At 36.1% G+C, this 19,966-nt stretch overlaps 3 protein-coding genes and 1 long non-coding RNA gene across 12 annotated transcripts; 3 read left to right on the forward strand and 1 right to left on the reverse strand.

Annotated features, from left to right (window-relative positions):
- The first annotated feature begins 1,077 nt into the window (after positions 1–1,077).
- On the forward strand, positions 1,078–2,166 carry LOC114881852 (essential MCU regulator, mitochondrial). 2 transcript variants are annotated; one of them, XM_029198736.2, is made up of 2 exons: positions 1,078–1,579; positions 1,679–2,166. In XM_029198736.2, exon 1 carries the CDS (start codon positions 1,303–1,305, stop codon positions 1,573–1,575), a length of 273 nt encoding a protein of 90 aa, XP_029054569.1. In that variant the 5' UTR covers positions 1,078–1,302; the 3' UTR covers positions 1,576–1,579; positions 1,679–2,166. The 2 variants fall into 2 exon arrangements, with proteins under 2 accessions (XP_029054569.1, XP_029054568.1); XM_029198735.2 differs by having other exon boundaries at positions 1,114–1,590.
- Positions 1,875–14,607, reverse strand: LOC114881851 (protein flightless-1). 8 transcript variants are annotated; one of them, XM_029198731.2, is made up of 23 exons: positions 10,342–10,429; positions 9,875–10,013; positions 9,686–9,796; positions 9,331–9,569; positions 9,080–9,241; positions 8,796–9,016; positions 8,513–8,729; positions 7,936–8,177; positions 7,738–7,826; positions 7,572–7,642; positions 7,231–7,477; positions 6,891–7,076; positions 6,447–6,758; positions 6,196–6,368; positions 5,977–6,103; positions 4,095–4,217; positions 3,814–4,017; positions 3,618–3,739; positions 3,238–3,489; positions 2,992–3,118; positions 2,718–2,900; positions 2,510–2,623; positions 1,875–2,387 (listed from the first exon to the last, which is right to left on the reverse strand). In XM_029198731.2, exons 2-23 carry the CDS (start codon positions 9,935–9,937, stop codon positions 2,256–2,258), a joined length of 3,717 nt encoding a protein of 1,238 aa, XP_029054564.2. In that variant the 5' UTR covers positions 9,938–10,013; positions 10,342–10,429; the 3' UTR covers positions 1,875–2,255. The 8 variants fall into 8 exon arrangements, with proteins under 8 accessions (XP_029054564.2, XP_046144984.1, XP_046144983.1 ...); XM_046289028.1 differs by lacking the exon at positions 10,342–10,429 and adding an exon at positions 14,590–14,607 and having other exon boundaries at positions 6,196–6,758; XM_046289027.1 differs by lacking the exon at positions 10,342–10,429 and adding an exon at positions 10,453–10,538 and having other exon boundaries at positions 6,196–6,758.
- Positions 10,591–11,809, forward strand: LOC123988548. Its single transcript, XR_006830161.1, has 4 exons — positions 10,591–10,929; positions 11,022–11,208; positions 11,291–11,422; positions 11,512–11,809. It is a non-coding gene; the product is annotated as an uncharacterized LOC123988548 (long non-coding RNA).
- Positions 12,310–13,954, forward strand: LOC114882171 (mitochondrial import receptor subunit TOM22 homolog). The gene is made up of 3 exons (XM_029199053.2): positions 12,310–12,899; positions 13,163–13,268; positions 13,366–13,954. Exons 1-3 carry the CDS (start codon positions 12,792–12,794, stop codon positions 13,569–13,571), a joined length of 420 nt encoding a protein of 139 aa, XP_029054886.1. The 5' UTR covers positions 12,310–12,791; the 3' UTR covers positions 13,572–13,954.
- Positions 14,608–19,966: the final 5,359 nt, after the last annotated feature.

A 19,966-nucleotide genomic window follows, 5' to 3' on the forward strand; every position in this document is an offset into this window, starting at 1 on the left:
TTTTATAATACGAGCGTACACGCAGATGGTTTGAACTCCGCTCTTAATTTATAGCTATCGATACAAAAGGTCCTCGAAGAACATTCGAGACATATCGATACAATAGTCTATTCGATAAATATTCCCATGTCAATGTCGCCATACCACTCTAGACATATTCACGTGATAAACGTTTCACGTTACATTACATTTCATTCAACACTTGCGATTACAAGCCTGCAGCTAAATTCACACGATATTGCACACATACATACAGGCGAGGTTCGCAACAACATATAGGCAACATGGCGTCACAGTAACGTAGCAAATCCGCTAAAAATGTCAAACTTTACACGCTTATAACTTTTTAACCATTGAATTCCTAAAGTTAAGACTTGCATTTTTGGAGGGTGAACTTTACTTTACCGGACCCAAAATTTTGGACTTTTTTTTTTTTGAATCTATAGTTTTTGATGCGGAGAATCCAAAAATGCAAGTCTCAACTTTAGGAATCCAATGGTTCAAAAGTTATAAGCATGTAAAGTTTGATATTTTTAGCGCATTTGCGACGGTACTGTGACGCCATATTGACTTCTTGTCCAATGAACGGTGTCGCTAGCTGCAGGCAGATTCATGTGGGTGCCGACTACTTTGGCGGGTACAGTCAAACCGTACATTTGACACTGTCTCAGTTAGTTAGGTTTATATTTATTTTACAAACAGACTGTACTGCCCATGTGAGAACCAATCAGGTTATACATATAAGGCAATATGGCGTCACAGTAACGTAGCAAATCCGCTAAAAATGTAGAAGTTTACACGCTTATAACTTTTTAACCACTGAATTCCTAAAGTTGAGACTTGCATTTTCAGATTCTACACAAAAAAACCTATCAATCAAAAAAAAAAGGTCCAAAATTTTGGGTCCGGTAAAGTAAAGTTTACCCTTTTTGGATTCTACACATCAAAAACTATAGATTAAAAAAAAAGGTCCAAAATTTTGGGTCCGGTAAAGTAAAGTTTTACCGGGTTGGTTAATGGACCGGGCAGAAACTGTTAATTGTGAATGCATATGGCCTGGTTAGTCGGACAGAACGCGCATACGTAGAAGACAGAGACTGACATTACCGGCCGCCAGCGGCCATAGTATACAAATTCAAGACCGAACGACAAAGCATTTCTAAATACAGTGTCCAGTCTTTATAGATCTGTAGTCACTGCACAGTGTAACGAAAGTTTGTCGAGTGAGTGACAAGAAGTTTCTTTCCTTAGAGTACTTCTTCTCCGAGTTCTCAGTAATAAGTTTAAGAAAAAAAAAAAACAATGATATTGCGACGTATATCCCTTATAGTTGGAACTGCTGGTAATTTGTTAAAAGTGAACGGACAAATGAAAATACACGTTCGATCAAGGATAACAACACCTTCAGGCGCCATTCTTCCAGAGCCAAAAAGGCCTCGTTTTAGTTTTTTGGGTGTCATTTGCAGCGTCACGATAGGATTAATTACCGGAGCTACTATGAGTAAAATAATTGCCAATTTTTTGGAGGAGAAAGAACTCTTTGTACCGTCAGACGATGACGACGATGACGATTAACCATGTAATCAAACGGTATTTGTGTAATATTGATGACCTTGTTAGAGATCTATTTTTTATATTTCATGCTTCGGTCATTGTTAATTTCCAAATTTTTTTTTAGACTATACTGCGCGTAAAACATCGCTACCAAGTTTTTTAAAATTCTGCAACCTTACGCCTTTCATTCCATTCTTTTGAGAGTAAATTAAACATGTGCAAAGACATTATTTTCAAAATTGTATTAAGATTAAAATGAAAAAGCCAACAGTATACTGTGTAATAAACTTTTCTGATGGAAGAAACAGAAACAAGTTAAGTACATGTAAAAATGTATCTGCAAATTCGTTTATCAAGTTATCCAGAATAAATGTACATATATAGATGTGACAAGTGTAACATGTTATGTAAATAACTCCACTGAACTCACAGATAAATTAGAAATATTACTGATGTTACTCAAGCAGTATTATTCCTTTCTTTTCACGAAAAATGATCGGTTCTTTGTGCAAAAAAGAGAAAATAAGAATAAGAAATTGTGCATCAATATGACGGTAGTAGCACCGTAATACTGTTATTCGTAAATACGTAATAAACTCGTATTACAAACAATCCTGTATAAATTTTTTGCATCCTCATCTTCGGAGCTTGTCAAAAAGCAATATAGGAATATTACAAATGAATTTCCATCAAACATCTTATTAAGGCGACCTTTTATGCGAACTCCAACCGTGAAAACATTTAGTGAATCTTCGGGATTCTTTTCCTTTTGCAGTTAAAAATAGTTTTCGTGGTTTGTCAGATTGCTTTACTCGCAAGTGTTGAATGTATACCTAGAAAAAAAGAAAAAAAAAAGTGAATAACATTTATCCGTACTTTCGATTTTATACTTTGTACTACGTACATAGCCTTATTTGAAAAACAATAAATCACAAAACCGGTTGGATGATTTTACCTGAGCAGACTTATAAGCCAATTTAATTTCCACTTCCGAACAACGGCTTCCTAGCCATAAAAATACTTGTTCACCATTATCAAGTATCATAATATCATCATCTGCTAAATCATCCTAAAACAACATCGGGATTTATACTCATCTTTATCTGCAAACATTCATTATACATTATTCAAAATATATGATACATAATAAATTTATTTAATACTTGACAAAAATCGGCGCATTTCTCGCTGATAGTAAAATATCCTTTCTCGTTCGAACATCTAAATAATCTAGTGTAATTCATGTATTCCGCATCGGTATCATATGGCTTTTTCCCACCAAGAGCTACCCAGAAGAAGTTATCTGGTTCTTCACCTTCATTCAAAACTTGCAAACTAATCCATGGCTGTTGATCGATCAACAAGACGAATACAATCAATTTTATGCCAAAGATCGTAGAAAGCGTTACCGTTGAAAGTAGTATTTGCGATACCTACGTTATTGAACATTTCTTCGGCAATTTCTTCGATTAAACGAGCTTCATCGCTGTTCGCTTTAGAACCAATCCAAGCGTACACTATTCCAGTTTGGTCGTCGTTGTTAAACGGCACGTTTAAAATATAACTGTAAAGTAAAGCAACGGAATAACCGTAGATAGGATTCAGTACACTAAGCTCGAGGTGAAAAAACAATTTTGGCAAAAATTAACGTTATCGTTAATTATCTGATCTTAACGATCTTACCAGAACGAAGAGTTTAATAATGAAGAATCAGCTGGTATTTGTATCAGCCTAGTACACAACGCACTTCCATTACTCCTTAAGTGATAGAATTCAACCTTATTATTACCAGACGATTTAGGCTGTTTACGCTTGCCATGATGAATAATAAATTTTCTTTTAAAGTATGCCAAAAACTTTAAATTTTCTTGTTGTTGATGAGTTCTAACCACTTCCAAATTCTCACCAAATAACGATTTAAATTTTTTCTGTAAACTAAAAACGCATCTCTATTAATATTAACAATATCATACATGTAACTGCCATTGTTTCCGCAGAGGATTGTAATCGCAAAAAAAACTGAAATTTTCAAACACCCAAAAGCCTCTTCTTTTTTTACCTACCTAAATGTAAACGTTAACCATCCCATGTTTCCTGCGTCTCTACCTTGCCAGAAATATACTGTACACTGATAATCTTCCTCGAACTGCTCGTCACCGTCTTCGTTCTCCGTAGTATCGAGTGGCTAATACCGTTAGGAATAAAACTGCATTAACGATTACGAGATGCAATAAAAGCAAAAACAAAATCGTTACGTACCATCCAGTAACGGCATAAAAATACGTAACAATCACCACTATAAAAATGGCCTAATTCATCTTCTGGTAAACGTACGAATTTCTTCCCTTCTAAAACCAACGCTTCCATTCCTTCTAAATCGTCGTTCCATTCGGACATGAGTTGTTGCGCCTCAGCGAACGACATCGACGGTTGTCTAGGCATGAAAAGTGCAGCCAGATCTGCCTGTCATTGAAAGAAAATTCGTTGATTCTTTGGCAATGTAAAGCAAACTTTTATTTATTTTTTTCGCGTAGATATACCTTCGTTTCCTGCTGTTTGGCCCATTTCGTAAGATCTGCGCCAGTTTTAGCAACCGATTCGGCAGTTCTAGTAAAATCGACAGCTATAACTTCGTCCCAACCGGTAAATTTAGATTTGAAAATCTAATCAGGGAAGACAATAACAACTGTCATTATAGAGGATGTTAAAAAATTACCCGAAGAGTTCTACACCGTTGAATAAATCATGAAAAATCGAAGCGAAAAGTTCTGTAGCATTCTTCGATGGGATTAGTAGTTAAGCATATTTCGTTGTTGAAAATTGAAACATTGACCAAGTTTTCACCGAAGTATTAATTCGCACCTAGTGCAGCGTAGAACCAAATTTAAGTTGATGGAAACGTGACCGACTACGCTCAGTTCATTCCTGTTTCGATCCACAAGCTTTGACGGAGTGGTAGCGATTTCATACAAAATTTAGTTGGTGGAAACGGTTGAAACAGATTCAAATAGATAGTGCCAACCTTTACTTTTTATTATTCAGTTACCAAAATGGAAAATAAACGTGATATTAGATCATATGATGAAACTTTCACATTAATTAATATTTTAAAAGAGAAGGAAATTTTGAAGATCATGGACAACAAGAGATTTCGCATCGCTTGTGAATTTGTGTACATTTAGCAAACAAAAGTTAAGTTAGCTCTACTGAAATATCAATCTCCCTCACTTCTACTCATAGACATAAGAAATATAGACGGAGCATAAACTGCTACTTTAGGTAAGGGGGGCTGTGATAATCGGGGCGAGGAGGGGACTCGTCTGACTTCGACTTATTCCGGCAAGACTCGGTAGTATTCGGCTCACATTTCACATGTATGTATGTATGTACACTGAGTTGCAATGAACTTGTCGCAGTGAAGTTGGCTCCAGATTTACTGACACATTGACGCCGCGTCGGTGAGACGATGGGCGAGATCGACTCACCGACGCGGCGTGAATGTGTCAGTAAATCTGGAGCCAACTTCACTGCGACAAGTTCATTGCAACTCAGTGTACACTCAGTCCCATCGAAGTTGTCGCAGTGCAGTCGCCGCGCTAACGCCGCCGCGGCGTGAATGCGTTAGCGCGCCAACTTCACTGCGACAACTTCGATGGGACTGAGTGTATGTACGGATGCGAAAAGCCGAACATACCCGAGTCTGCGCTTACGAAAATAGTCGAAGTCAGATGAGTTCCCCCCTTACCGCGATTATCACTTGCCCCTCGTAGAAAGGCACCACTAACTAGGCTTCCGGACAGACTTGTCCGGACGCATTTCTTTAGTCAAGGGATATATCTGGAACTCTTGACTTTCAAAGCTCAACTGTACTAGTCCGGACACTTTTCTATGCACTAAACGGTTTAGTAGTAAGTAGCTACTCCCCACTCGACTAAATTACTAGCCGTGTCTGAACCAATGCGCATTGGAGCGGGAGCGGATTTAATCCTTCGGTGGGAACTTGGTTATTGACCAATCAACGCGCAGTTTGAATGGCAAGACCCGCGGAGTAGGAGACTAGCCTCCTCTGACGACGCCGAGCCGCGCCGAGAGTCGAGATGCGACGGCAGAGCAAGCAAATGGAAACTCCGCTTCCGTGTAGTCTCCTACTCCGCGCGTCTTGCCACTCAAACTGGGCGCTGATTAGTCAATTTTTCAATTTTCAACAACAAAATGTGGCTAAACTATTGATCCCATCGAAAAATGCTACAAAAATTTTCGCTTCGATTTTCCGTGAACGGTGTAGAGCTCTTTAGGTAATTTTTTAACACCCTGTATATCCTATAATACGCCAAGTTTTACACCTTATGTAATATGGTCAAGTGGCATGCTATTCGAATCCTTAGTACTTCGTGAATATCGATTTAAAATTGAAACTAATACCTGAGATTCGGTTCCTTCTTGTAATCTTGTTACCATAGCGTATTCCGGCCGTTCTATCATGTTAAACAATTCTTGAGAAAGCTTAACAGCAGCAGCTCGTACCAATCTCGTTGACTTTTTTCCAAACCTACGAACAACAGTTCTCGATATTTACATTGTAATTGAACTTGATGTTACTTCCGAGGCAATTTCAAGAATACGAGCATGCCAGGCACTTACCAAACGTAGACATCCAAATGGCAATCCAATATATAAACGTTACGATTGTTCAACAACGTGTTCGTTAATTTTCCATGAGGTACTTCGACTTGTGGTAACTCTAAATAACCCATACCAAGCTGAACTTGATACAGACGTGGTGTAAACGGTATAAAATTCGGATCTACGTGTTCCTGTACAGGAAGAACCGTTTGTAACAATTCAAGGTGCAAACGGGTCTGTATCGCGTATTTTAATAAATGCCAACTTACAGTGATTTGTGGTAGTTGCGAAATGTCTTTCACATTCAAATGCGACAGAAAATCGTCCGATTCGGAATTCATGATTTCCGTTAGAATTTCTGCTTTGTTCTTTCTTTCGTTTTTGTTTATTTTCTCAGCCATTAATCTTGCTTTTGATTTCAAGGTGCTCTTTGCTGTTTTACCGTACCATATAAAAATCTTATAACCAGAGTCCAGAACAAATACGAAATCCGGGTCCAAAGAGTCAAAACAGACTGGGACCGGTTCTAAATGAATCGAAGCACCGGCGGCGTGTACTCTATAAAGTCGCGTTATCGACGGCTGATGATGATCAGTCGAACGACGTTGAAAGTTAGCACAAAGAACATGCAACGAAATACGAAAATAAATAATCACGATCCGATCGAATGCTAGAATCAGAACGTAAGCATTCGAATCAAATTTTATACAAACCGTATCTTCAACTGTGTAAAAGCCGGATGAAGTACGACCACCTTCTATGTACGTGATACCAGACTCAAATAACATTAAAAATTCATCGGATTCCTCGCCTTGCTCTTCTCTGATAGTGCGACATTGCGCACCTAAATAATTACGTAAATTTACAGCATGAATCGCAGCGCAGGCCCTTTTGTCCAACTACAATGATAAATCGAAAATCAGACATAGAGATTGTTAGAACGTTGTTCGTCACCGCAACCTCAACTCTGTTTACATTTCTTTTCATAACATTATTGCAACTGAACGTAATTTCAACGATATTACACTGCTAATATCAATTCTGTAAACGCACCGTAGCTTTTTCTCCGATCCAGAAATAAATTGCCCACACCAAAGATCCAGCTTCGTCGATCTCCGTCTTCAAAACGATATAACAATCGCCTTCATAAAACTTGCCATGCGCTACCTCTTCTATCTCGTTAGGTAAGAAATTTTCAATTTCCCATACGGACAGTCCAGGTACCTGACCGGCATCTTCATCAAAAAACTCGGAATAATCTAACGGTGGTTTTTCCAAGGTTTCGTCCCATCGCTTCGGCCTACATGTATAGAAAAAAAAGATGTATAATTTGTTTGTCACGAAACAAAAGTTGTTTCGAAAGAACTTTTAGCGTATACTCCTTTTGTGCTTACTTCAATGATTCCACTTTAGATTCTTCGCACTCTTTATCTTTGTTCTTCTCTTTTGCTATATCTTTCATACCCTAAGTAGAAAAAAGGACTTGAACGTGAATTTTCAGGTATCCCTTTCACTGTATATCACGGTCTAAAAGAAGAAGAAACGACGACATACACGTACCTTCAATATCTTGGCTTGATCTTGGTCAGCTTCTTCCTGATCCCTTCTTCTTCTGAGTCTCATTTTACGGGCTATCGGATCTTTGCTATCTGACAGATGAACGATACGTGGAATATGAAAGCAGAAAAAATTGGAAGACAGAAAGAAACGAATTGAGTTACAAATAGATCAAAAAACTTCCATCAGGTACGGACTTACTCGCCGTTTGCGTTGGCGTTGGAACATTTGCGCCGGCAAGTCGTAGTTGATGTTGCAGAGAAAAATCAATGTTATAGAATTCTATACCAGATCCTTTTTGAACCTCCATCGGTTTCGGTGGCATTACCAAATTTGGGTTGTCTCTCAGGTCCAACTGTTCCAAATCGGTAAGGAGATGAATAGCATCCGGTACAGTGATCAATCGATTCGATGACAGTATCAATTTTTTCAACGAACCGCATCTACAAAGCAAACATGCACTTTCCGACATCTTGAAAAATAATTTAAAATTTCCACCGAAAAATCATACTTTGAGTTTAGCACGGATTCTATTGAAGTACTTTGAAAGGATGATGATGATGATGATGATGATGATGATAATGATGAGGAGGAGGAGGAGGAGGAGGGGGGGGAGGAGGAGGAGGAGGAGGAGGAGGAGGAGGAGGAGGAGGAGGAGGAGGAGGAGGAGGAGGAGGAGGAGGAGAAGAAGAAGCAGAAGAAGAACAAGAAGAAGAACAAGAAGAACAAGAACAACAAGAACAAGAAGAACAAGAAGAACAAGAAGAACAAGAAGTACCTGCATAAGCCTTCTGGTATCATTTCCAGGTGATTATTAGCCGCGGAAAATACTTGCAACGACGATAGCTTGCCAATGCCCGAAGGAATACCTTCGAAATCCAGTTGATTGTCATTTAAGTAGAGTCTCCTTAAAGTAACAATTTTACACACGGAGGCAGGTATTACTGTCAGTTGATTACGACAAATATTTAATATTTCCAACTTGGTCCAAAGTTCTAAAATAAAAACCGGTTAACATATTTGTTAAGTTTTTCATATAACTGTATAATAAAACTATGTACCAATTGCTGTAGATAGTTCAGTTATTTCGTTATCGCTTAAATTTAACCGGCGCAAATTTAGTAACGAATAAAGAGCGTCTGGTACTCGAGGTAAATTATTTTGTGATAGATCGAGTTCTTGGAGATTCGTCAACGTTTCTAAATTCGACGGAATATTGCTTAACGTCCGTTGAGTATCGCGCATTTGCAGGGTCGTTAGATTCATCAGGGACGGTAGTTGCCTAAATAATAGAGAAGAAATATTCCAAGTTCTTTGTACTTGATCTATATCGATCATTTTCTACCTTAACTGAAAGTGTCCCAACGGATTGTGATTTAAATTTAAACTCTGCAGATTGGCCAAACGACGAGTCTGTGGTGGTAACGTTTCCAATTTATTATTACTAAGATCCAGGAATAACAAATCAGTTAGATGAATGAACAGCGTGTTAGGGATTGTGTCAATACTAAGAAGAAAAAAAAGGTATAAAGGCAAAATGCTTGTTAATTATATAATTGACTATCGTCGAGCGTTAACTACATACGTCATACTCACTGATTATGACTTAAATTAAGATTTAGCAAGGAGCGAGCTCGCTCGAGTCCTTCTGGTACTTCTTTCAAATTATTGTGACTCAAATCCAACGTAGTCAATTCCTCTAAATGAAACAATTCTGCTGGTATGCCGCTTGACTTGATATTGTTGCGTCTAATATTCAATGTTCTGAGACAACCAAGCACCGTCAATTCTCCATACAAGCGTTCCAGCTTATTTTTAACCAATGAAAGGTGTTCCTATCCGAAAAACCGATACATTTAATTTGTATTGCATGTATCATTATGGGTAGTAGCATTTATGTCGATTATATTAATACTGTCTTTAATTCTTCAACATTTAAACAATAAATTACCAATTTTAATAGTTTACCCATTTCTTCTGGGATTTCTGTTAAGTTGGTTTCGTTTAATTTCAGCCATTGTATACCAGTCATAAGACGTACTGATTCTGGAAATTTACCATTCTGTAAAATATAGAAGGGCTTAACAACATTTATGAAATAAAGCAAAACGTATCTTGAAACTTACTGCATTGTACTTACACCAAAATCATTGCTGCTAAAATCAATACCACGTACAAATGGTAATACCCCAGTGTTTGCCATTTTATAAGATATTCAAGTAGACTTCTGTATATTTATATGAAAATATACACGTTCTATTCAAAAATTACAAAATCATCTGTAAAAGATTAATACAAATAAATTAATCTAATAAATTAGACTGATAAAAATAAATTATATCAGAAAACAAATGAGAAGTTCAAAATCAATTAAGCTGCCCATTGTTCGTTAGGATAAATTATTATATCACTTCTATTAAGAATTAAAAACGACTGAATCATATCAAAATATATATTAACAATAATCGCATAACCTTTACCATTAAGATATTACAAACAGAATTTATAGAATCATAATACATTATCATTAAAAATTCTTTGAAGTATGGAAATCTCTATCAAAAATGAACAAGGTACTGTACTTATGTAGAAATTTATTATGAATACCTCATATCTGAATCTATTTACAATTACAATCTACAGATATATACATACACATAATATACTAATTATATTGAAAACATAAGAAAAAATGATTAGGTTATCGATACCGATTACCTATGGTATCGATACTTAGCAAAGCGATTTCCTCTTGGTAGTGTTGCGATTCTCGCCTGTATGAGTGAACGTAACTATATGGGCGGTATTCACAGTCGCAACTTATTTCTAAGCTGGGCTTAAACACATGCTTAAGACGTCGGCTAGATTCACAGTCGCCGAATAAGCAACGTCATAAGTCTGAGCTTAAACATTTGCTTAGAAAAGTAAATGCTTATTGGTGTAGATTCACAGTCGATGCTTAATAAAGTCTTAAGATCTTATGAATTCATAGTCGAATAAGTCCGCCTTATTTGTAGAAAACGAGTTCTTATTTGGCTTTATTGAGGTTAGATTTTTAAGTCGACGATATTGAGGACTTAAGCACGCGTTTGAAGTTGTTATTGTGCAGTGATGGGATGAGAGAGAGTAGGTTAGGGTACACGAATACGGTAAAAGAGATTGTGTTTGCGGTATTATGCTACTGCAAGTTTTTAAGTAAGTCATAAATATATATCAGTATCACTACTCTTAAAAGAAGTAGAAAAAAATAAAAATTATCTATATATATATATGTACTGTAATTGTAGCTTATTCTGGTGGACACAATGAATGTTTCTCAGCCCACAGTCTCCTGTATAGTATTTAGGGTGAGTTTACTAATAGGCAGTCTGATGACGGAGTATATCAAGTTTCCCAGGGATCCGGACAATTCCACTCAAAATTGCAGATTATTCAATAATCTGGGACAGGGAAACGGAGCTATTGGTTTACCAGGTGTGGATTTTATATCATTATAACTTTTTCTATATACACATATACATACATACATACATATACAATGTAATTGATTTACCAGGTGTGGATGGCGCTATTGATTGCACCCACATTAGATTAACAGCATTCAACAACATGGAAGAAATGTACAGAAATAGAAAAGGATATTTTTCATGACACCCCTGCGGAATTCACAGACTGAAGAAGAAATAAGGTAATACTGATACTGTTTTACTTGTTTATTTACTTGTTTACTCGACTGATTGATGCACAAATTAACATTAAATTATTTGATCGACACAGGTACAATGAAATCCAGATCAGGACCCGACAGATAGTAGAAAGAACGTTCGGTGTTTGGCATTCTTGTAGAAGAAGATGAAATTGAAAACCAAAATGAAGATGGAGAAGAATTATTAGGAAACGTGGAAAATGTTAATGGCATTGATGGATTTGCTACACGTGAAGCACTGATTGCCCGTATGTTTCATTGTGTAATTGTGTCAAACGAAATGTAATAAGGGGTTTTTCATGCCGCAAGGCTTTTTCACCTTATTGTGTCTATCGATCGAATAAATAATCATTATTCTTTCAGCTCAAATTGGTTTAATTTATTGATTAAAATACCCTCATCCTCAGTCATATCACAACCTATACCTTAAACCACAGGATTTTTGCAATATCTTTTGCAATCACATACTGCTGATTTATTAATGATCTTCAATAATCGATAAGTTTGCTACAAACTACTTTTATTTCATTTTTTAGGATTCATAATCAATACAAAGAATTACATATAAATTTTTCTTTTAAATAATTTCAGTCGTAAGTTTAATTTTGTGTTATTTTGTGTTCGTATTTCACAATGAAACTTTAAATATAAGAGATTTTTATAACGTATGTGATAACAGTAATAATAAAATTGTTACTTTCTCAATTGAATTGATTTTGACTTAATAAATTTGGCTCTGTCTATTGCACGCTCAATTATTTGAATTAATTCAAGCGATAGCGTTAAAATTCAATTCAAAAAGCGCCGCTCTAACAAATAATGCTACAGTTTCAAAAATCATTTTTATTGGTTGTTACAGTAGAAAATCGACGGAAATAGCCGAACGTCAAATAAGCATTGCTTAACCACGGACTTTACTAAGCAAAGCTTATTCATCGTTTTCTTAACTAAGTCGGTCTTATTCTCCGACTCTGAATACATAGCGACTTAAGCATTGCTTATTCGAATAAGATGATCTTTGTAAAGAACGTCTTAAGTCCTCAATTAAGTTGCGACTCTGAATACGGCCCTTAGAGTGAATAAATTTTTTATAGTTAGCTAGGGATTTTTAAGCATCGGGTGACATGCGCAAACGTTAGGCGATGAGCAAAGAAGAGTGGACCAGCAGAGGAGATTTGTGTCGCGTTGTATCTATTATCTTGGATCGGCGTGAATCGCCATATATTTATCTCGAAAAACGACCAGTCGACAAGGGTCGATGTTAAAATTTCGTTTATAAAACTCAAATAAACCGAACAACGTTTATAAATATTTCCTTTTGTTCGTTTGTTAGCGTCAATTGTTTTCGTACATGGCTTCAGTCGAGGAAGTGGATCAATTAGATAGCGGCATGGGTAGTAGCGATGCACGTTCTCCCGAAGTAAAATCACTTCTTCCCGATGATGAAGATGACGAAGAGGTATTTAGATTTTAACGCATAAATATGTAGAAATTATATTTTTTGTAGCGAGCTTTCCGTCGTTCCAAGTTAATAATTTTACTGATCGTAGTAATAATTAACCTCCATGAGTTAACCAAACTTTGTTAATGAAAAAAATTGTATTTCGTGTATTACCGTGTTACTTACGATGCGTTATTGGTTTACAAATTTTATCTATATTTTAGGTAGTAATTTATTTTCCCGAAACGTTAAATGATATCGTTTGCTTATTTTACTTTCAGGATGAAAGCGTGGCGGAACGACTGTTGGGTCTTACAGAAATGTTTCCAGAAGAAGTACGTAATTTTGGATATAACGTTGGTACTTGTTTGTGCAATTGCATGAAAGGTCAGTAGTAGTTGTCCTTGTATGTTTTCAACAGTAATTCTATTGCGTATTATAAACACATATATGTATATACAGAGCCATTAATCCTCTTTTTCAGGATTGTATGCATTTTCCTGTTCAGCAGCATGGTTGTTCTTCAGTTCGTCAGCTATTTTATTTGCACCAATATTGTTTGAAATAGAACGGGTGCAACTAGAAGAAGCACTACGCACCCAACAAAAACAAGTTTTGTTAGGACCTAGCAAAGCTATGTCAAACGTCAACGCTTCGAGTCTTCCAATGGCTCCACCAGTTCAGCGATAATAACAATATTAAAGCTGCATTTCAATAACTATGAGTGAACCATCCCTGTTCACGATTTATATTTATTAGCATAATTCCACCGTGTTGTAATCTTTCATCAATTCTTGTATACATATGTAGGCTATTAAATGTCATGTGTTAGAAAACCGAAATGAAATGCAAAATTCAAGCAGACGTAGGTTTCAAGAAATAACTGTTATACCACACGTTGAAGTGTTAATTCGTTTATGGGAATTATTATTTTATTCGTTGCGGAATAGTAGTGAAACGTTTTAGTACTTGAATACATATCGTTTGCTCTCACTAAACATAAAATCCTTTTGTTGTGTTTGTAATAATGTGCAAAAAGCAGTATATTATTGTAATATACCAAATTGAATTGATATGTAATTTGTAATTATTGTCCATTCCTTGGTATTTTATACAGACACAGTTCATAGAAAGATATGCAAAAAAGTGATACAAATTAGCTATTGGAACGACTCTATGAAAGGATGCAAAACCATTGACAAATACATTATTTCTATAGCATTTAGTTGGGCTTCTTTAAGACATGGTCATTTGGTTTCATAGGCTGCCTTGGGCACGATGGTCATTGTGGTGTCATGTGCGATTTCTACCTTTTGATATATAAAAAAAAAAAATCAACTATATAATACGCGGACGAAATTAACAGTTAATGATTATACATGTATACCAAATTAAAATATTGCTCTAATAATAAATAACAGAAGACGAATTCGTTTAATTTATACAGATTCGATAACGAATATGTTGAAGGAAAAGCAGGGTAAATGAAAATTAGAGATCGTCCAACAAACTTTATTTCAAGTTATTATATTTTTAGGAAAAACATGATACAACGAAAAAAGTTTAACCAGGAGTTTAATGTCATTGTTATGATTTTATTAGTTGAGGTATGATATAGTTATGTAATTATTATTAAGAAACCCAAACAACTGATACTTTGAACACTCTTCAACGGTAACAATCTCTTATTTTTCAATTACACAGCTACCTGCTCATGCTTTCCGTTCTCACACCACACCGTGACCAATCGTGACTGACCGTGACCAGTGATGCCAGAACCGTGGGAGGTGGGACAAATTTTTACCCTCTCCACGACGTCCCACGACGTCCCAGTGACTCCCCTACCGCCGTTGTTTCATCTAACACAAGCGCGTTGTCCCACGTGTCCGTGTGAGCTCTGCGGGTTTGGCAGAGTTCGGCTGCTCTCGTCATTTCTACGTTATCGGCTCGATGCTCAAGCCGCTAAAGCACGTGGCAGCAGCATCGACGAATCGACAAAATAATATAATTTCGTCCATGGCAATATGGCTGAATTAAGAAACCAGGAGAATCAGTTCGAATCCCGATTTTACGGTTTCAGTTCTGATTCTTAATGCATTAACGTTTTTTTAATACATAAAAATACATTTTTAATACATTAACATTTTGACGTACATTAACTTGGGAAGCAGTTAAAAAAAGGAGTTGAACTGCTTCCTTTATTTATATTTTTTTTAATATTTAAGTTTTATATATATACATATGTATGTACGTGATACAAAAGTGATTTCTTCAATTAGATATTACTGTTATTCTATTTATTACAATACGTAAATGCGAAGACATACGAGGAAAATTGGTTAGGATAGAATGTAAGGATATAAAGAAATTTCAATCTTTTACGGTTTGTTAGTTTTATTTTTTATTCGTAACAACTATTATCATTTTATTCTGTGAATAGTCATTAAAATGAAAGACAGAAAAGTACAGTTTAATTTTTTAGTTAATTTGCGCTACATACAATTTCATCAGGTTTCCGGCAACTGTTGCAGCTGGTCCACGCTTATACGATGCTGAATATTTTACCTTTTTATAATATATTTAGGAAACAAATAAAAATATAGTTTAGTAATTGTTATAATACAGTATCAACTGTTATCCTTATTAAAAACTTATCTTATTTTGCGTAATTATTCTGCATTTTCACTTCCTTGCTTTGTAATGACGAATGACTGATTTTTTTTCAATTAAACTTTTACTAGTGTATTTGTGAGATTTTTCGGTTAAAACAAGATCAAACGTGGTATAATTTGATTTATAATTTTTATTTACTTATTTATATCTAAATAAGTAAAAATAATGCAAATTATATGGTGTTTGATCTTATTTTATTTAGATGAACCTTACAATTACATTGGTAAAAGTTCCATTTAGCAAAAATGAAAAATAAAAAAAGTTATTGTTGAATTAATATTGTCTCACTCAAATGTTTTTTCTCGGGCCCTTTAATTCTCGGACCTCTTTCTCTTTCGCTATTTGTCTTTTTCTATGTTCGCCAGCATTCAAGAACTCGTTCGAGCTGTGTCGTTCTGCCAGCGTCACACACTTTCAGGAGAATCCGGAAAATCCAGCAGAATAACACATTCTATACTGAAAGAATATACTTTTTAGTATTTTTTATAAATCTGGCAACAGATTTATTTTCGGACTGCCTTTCTTAAGTAATCAGAATTTCACCATTCTTCTGTGCAGATCGTGTGTAGCAGTTTGTAGCAAATTCAACATATTTCCGATATTATCTAGAATACACAGCCGATCGAAAAATATTAAAAATCCAGGATATTTTGTGCCGCTTTGTATATGTTAAGGGCGATTGAAATGAAATAAATGATCAACAATGAAGAGTATAATAAAGGTGATCACTGTTCATCTATTTCCTTTCTCCGATGTACAGGATTGCCTCCAAATAAGCAAGTGGTTCGGGACCGAACAGTTGCTTATTTCGAAGCAGAGACCACTTGCTTATTTCGAGGCAATCCTGTATTTCTTCCACAAGTGACGGTTTCCTAACAATTTACTGTTAATAAAATAATAATAATAATAAATCTTTAATGCTGGCGAACATAGAAAAAGACAAATAGCGAAAGAGAAAGAGGTCCAAGAATTAAAGGGCCCGAGAAAAAACATTTGAGTGAGACAATATTAATTCAACAATAACTTTTTTATTTTTCATTTTTGCTAAATGGAACTTTTACCAATGTAATTGTAAGGTTCATCTAAATAAAATAAGATCAAACACCATATAATTTGCATTATTTTTACTTATTTAGATATAAATAAATAAATAAAAATTATAAATCAAATTATACCATGTTTGATCTTGTTTTAACCGAAAAATCTCACAAATACACTAGTAAAAGTTTAATTGAAAAAAATCAGTAATTCGTCATTACAAAGCAAGGAAGTGAAAATGCAGAATAATTACGCAAAATAAGATAAGTTTTTAATAAGGTTAACAGTTGATACTGTATTATAACAATTACTAAACTATATTTTTATTTGTTTCCTAAATATATTATAGAAAGGTAAAATATTCAGCATCGTATAAGCGTGGACCAGCTGCAACAGTTGCCGGAAACCTGATGAAATTGTATGTAGCACAAATTAACTAAAAAATTAAACTGTACTTTTCTGTTTTTCATTTTAATGACTATTCACAGAATAAAATGATAATAGTTGTTACGAATAAAAAATAAAACTAACAAACCGTAAAAGATTGAAATTTCTTTATATCCTTACATTCTATCCTAACCAATTTTCCTCGTATGTCTTCGCATTTACGTATTGTAATAAATAGAATAACAGTAATATCTAATTGAATAAATCACTTTTGTATCACGTACATACATATGTATATACAGGGTGTTCGACAACAGGTGGGCAATATTTTAAGGGGTGATTCTAGGGATCAAAATAAGACGAAAATCAAGAATAACGAAATAGCGTTTACGGCTTTGTTTTCCAGTTATTAGCATTTAAAAATTCGAGTAAAAAGTGCCAGAAACCTGCAATCCGCTCAGCAGCGAAGACCGAACGTTAGCTGAGCAGGGGTCGGTACAGTCATAACTAAGAATCGTTCAATAGTAGAAACTTACCTCGTGCTACAGTATTGCCTCGTAATAAGCAAGTGGTCTCGACTTCGAAATAAGCAAGTCGCTATCCCCTCTTCTTTGTTTGAAGTCGCCCGCAAAGTGAGAGGTACGAGAAATGAGTGAGAGGTCCATGAAAGCGCGAAGCCGATGTTTAGGGTAATAAATTTCACGCTTGACTGAGCAGTGACATCGGTTAGTAGAAGAAGGATGGAATATATGTATATAATGCTTTCTATCCTTGTTCAAAAAATAACATCGCTGCTCGGCCGATCACTTTATGATTTGCCGCTACCTCGCGTTCTCTATCGTCCCGTTTCGAGAACAAAGTCAAGCCGAATAGCTACCTCCCTCGAAATAAGCAACGGTTCGGTCCCGAGCCACTTGCTTATTTCGAGGCAATACTGTATTCTGTTTCTCGGTACCCCACCATTCGGCTTCGATTCTTGGTTATGACTGTACCGACCCCTGCTCAGCTGACGTTCGGTCTTCGCTGCTGAGCGGATTGCAGGTTTCTGGCACTTTTTACTCGAATTTTTAAACGTTAATAACTGGAAAACAAAGCCGTAAACGCTATTTCGTTGTTCTTGATCTTTGTCTTATTTTGATCCCTAGAATCACCCCTTAAAAAATATTTTAAGGTGGGCAATAGCCCACCTGTTGTCGAACACCCTGTATATAAAACTTAAATATTAAAAAAAATATAAATAAAGGAAGCAGTTCAACTCCTTTTTTTAACTGCTTCCCAAGTTAATGTACGTCAAAATGTTAATGTATTAAAAATGTATTTTTATGTATTAAAAAAACATTAAGGCATTAAGAATCAGAACTGAAACCGTAAAATCGGGATTCGAACTGATTCTCCTGGTTTCTTAATTCAGCCATATTGCCATGGACGAAATTATATTATCTTGTCGATTCGTCGATGCTGCTGCCACGTGCTTTAGCGGCTTGAGCATCGAGCCGATAACGTAGAAATGACGAGAGCAGCCGAACTCTGCCAAACTCGCAGAGCTCACATGGACACGTGGGACAACGCGCTTGTGGGAGATGAAACAACGGGGGTAGGGGAGTCACTGGGACGTCGTGGAGAGGGTAAAAATTTGTCCCACATCCCACGGTTCTGGCATCACTGACCGTGACTAAAGAGTAGGTATAACAAGATGAACAAGAGGCGACACTCCTGGCAGCACCTTTGAAGTCATCGATTCGTGGTCCCTTTAAATGGGTTGTACCAACGAGCGGGAAGTTTAAATGAATTTGACGTAATACTTTCATTTCATATCAATCTTTAATAATTAGAAACCTTTTTGCGTCGTCAATTTTTCTCTATATTATTAATTGCAATATTTACATTAATTTTACATAATTGAAAAGTGGGATAATAGGAAACATAATAAAATTATGGTATTAGAAAATATATTTAATCATAAATTATGTAATTGTACATACCAAACACAATGTAAAACAAACGACAGGGAAGCCCATGAAACAAAAGACGATTTATAAGGCTCTATATATAGCGTAAACGGCGTCACATTATCGTGGTAGCAGTTTATAATATCTATTTGTGGTTTAAAAATATAATTAATATGACATCTTGGGCTTCTATGGGCCGTATTCAGAGCCGCAACTTAAGCAAGGACTGAAAACAGTCTTGACTAAGATCGTCTTATTCGAATAAGCAATGCTTAAGTTGCTATGTATTCACAATCGGCGAATCAGATCGATTTAGTTGAGGAAGCGATGCTTAAGCTTTGCTTAGTGAAGTCCATGCTTAAGGGGGTACTCACGGATAATGCAGCGAGGCGACCTTACCGGCAAAAATGGGTCTAAAAAGGGGTCCGGGATTTTTCGCTTTTCGTCCTTATATGAGAATATTTGAGGCTGGGTTATGGCTCATTCGAAAGAGGAAGGTTCAATGCAGCGCGCTCTGGTCATGATTGAACGAGATTTTGTTAATATCTAATAATATGAGTGTCCAAAGTAGAGGAAAAATCGAGAAAATACATCCGCAGAATCCAAGGTATTTTTAGGTCACTAAAAGAGTTTTGTGACTGAAACGATGACCAGAGCGCGCTGCACTGAACCTTTCTCTTTCGAATGAGCCCTCATCCAGCCTCAAATATTCTCATATAAGGACGAAAAGCGAAATATCGCGATTGCATTCTCACAGACGAGTTCCGCCATTATCTGGATAATACAGAGCAAGTCACGTGACAAATTTAGTTCAGCTAGTAGTTATAAGGTGGCGTCTAAGTAGAAAGGCTGCCGATTTGGAATCGTAGTCAGAATCAAGCGTTAGCTTGATTACGTCACTCGAACTGTGCTGCGAAGGCAAGCGAAAAAGGCAACATCGCCCGAACGCTGAGTTAGACGCACTACAGTCATGCTATCCTTCTCTCATTCTGAATGTTGAGATTGTCTCTTTTCGCTAAGTTTTGACTGCCGCTCGCC

Source organism: Osmia bicornis, chromosome 15, assembly GCF_907164935.1.
Source record: "Osmia bicornis bicornis chromosome 15, iOsmBic2.1, whole genome shotgun sequence".
In the NCBI taxonomy this organism is placed as follows: Eukaryota; Metazoa; Arthropoda; class Insecta; order Hymenoptera; family Megachilidae; genus Osmia; species Osmia bicornis.

Bases quoted from the DNA above. Each gene is read 5' to 3' on its own strand.
- LOC114881852 (XM_029198736.2), top strand. From the start codon at position 1,303: ATGATATTGCGACGTATATCCCTTATAGTTGGAACTGCTGGTAATTTG.
- LOC114881851 (XM_046289028.1), bottom strand. From the start codon at position 9,937: ATGGCAAACACTGGGGTATTACCATTTGTACGTGGTATTGATTTTAGC. The intron at 9,017-9,079 runs GTAGAAAATGAT...TCTATTATTTAG, and splicing joins TTGGGACACTTTCAGTTAAG to GCAACTACCGTCCCTGATGA. The intron at 2,388-2,509 runs GTAAAATCATCC...CTTTTTTTCTAG, and splicing joins TGGCTTATAAGTCTGCTCAG to GTATACATTCAACACTTGCG.
- LOC114882171 (XM_029199053.2), top strand. From the start codon at position 12,792: ATGGCTTCAGTCGAGGAAGTGGATCAATTAGATAGCGGCATGGGTAGT. The intron at 12,900-13,162 runs GTATTTAGATTT...TTTTACTTTCAG, and splicing joins ATGATGAAGATGACGAAGAG to GATGAAAGCGTGGCGGAACG. The intron at 13,269-13,365 runs GTCAGTAGTAGT...CCTCTTTTTCAG, and splicing joins TTTGTGCAATTGCATGAAAG to GATTGTATGCATTTTCCTGT.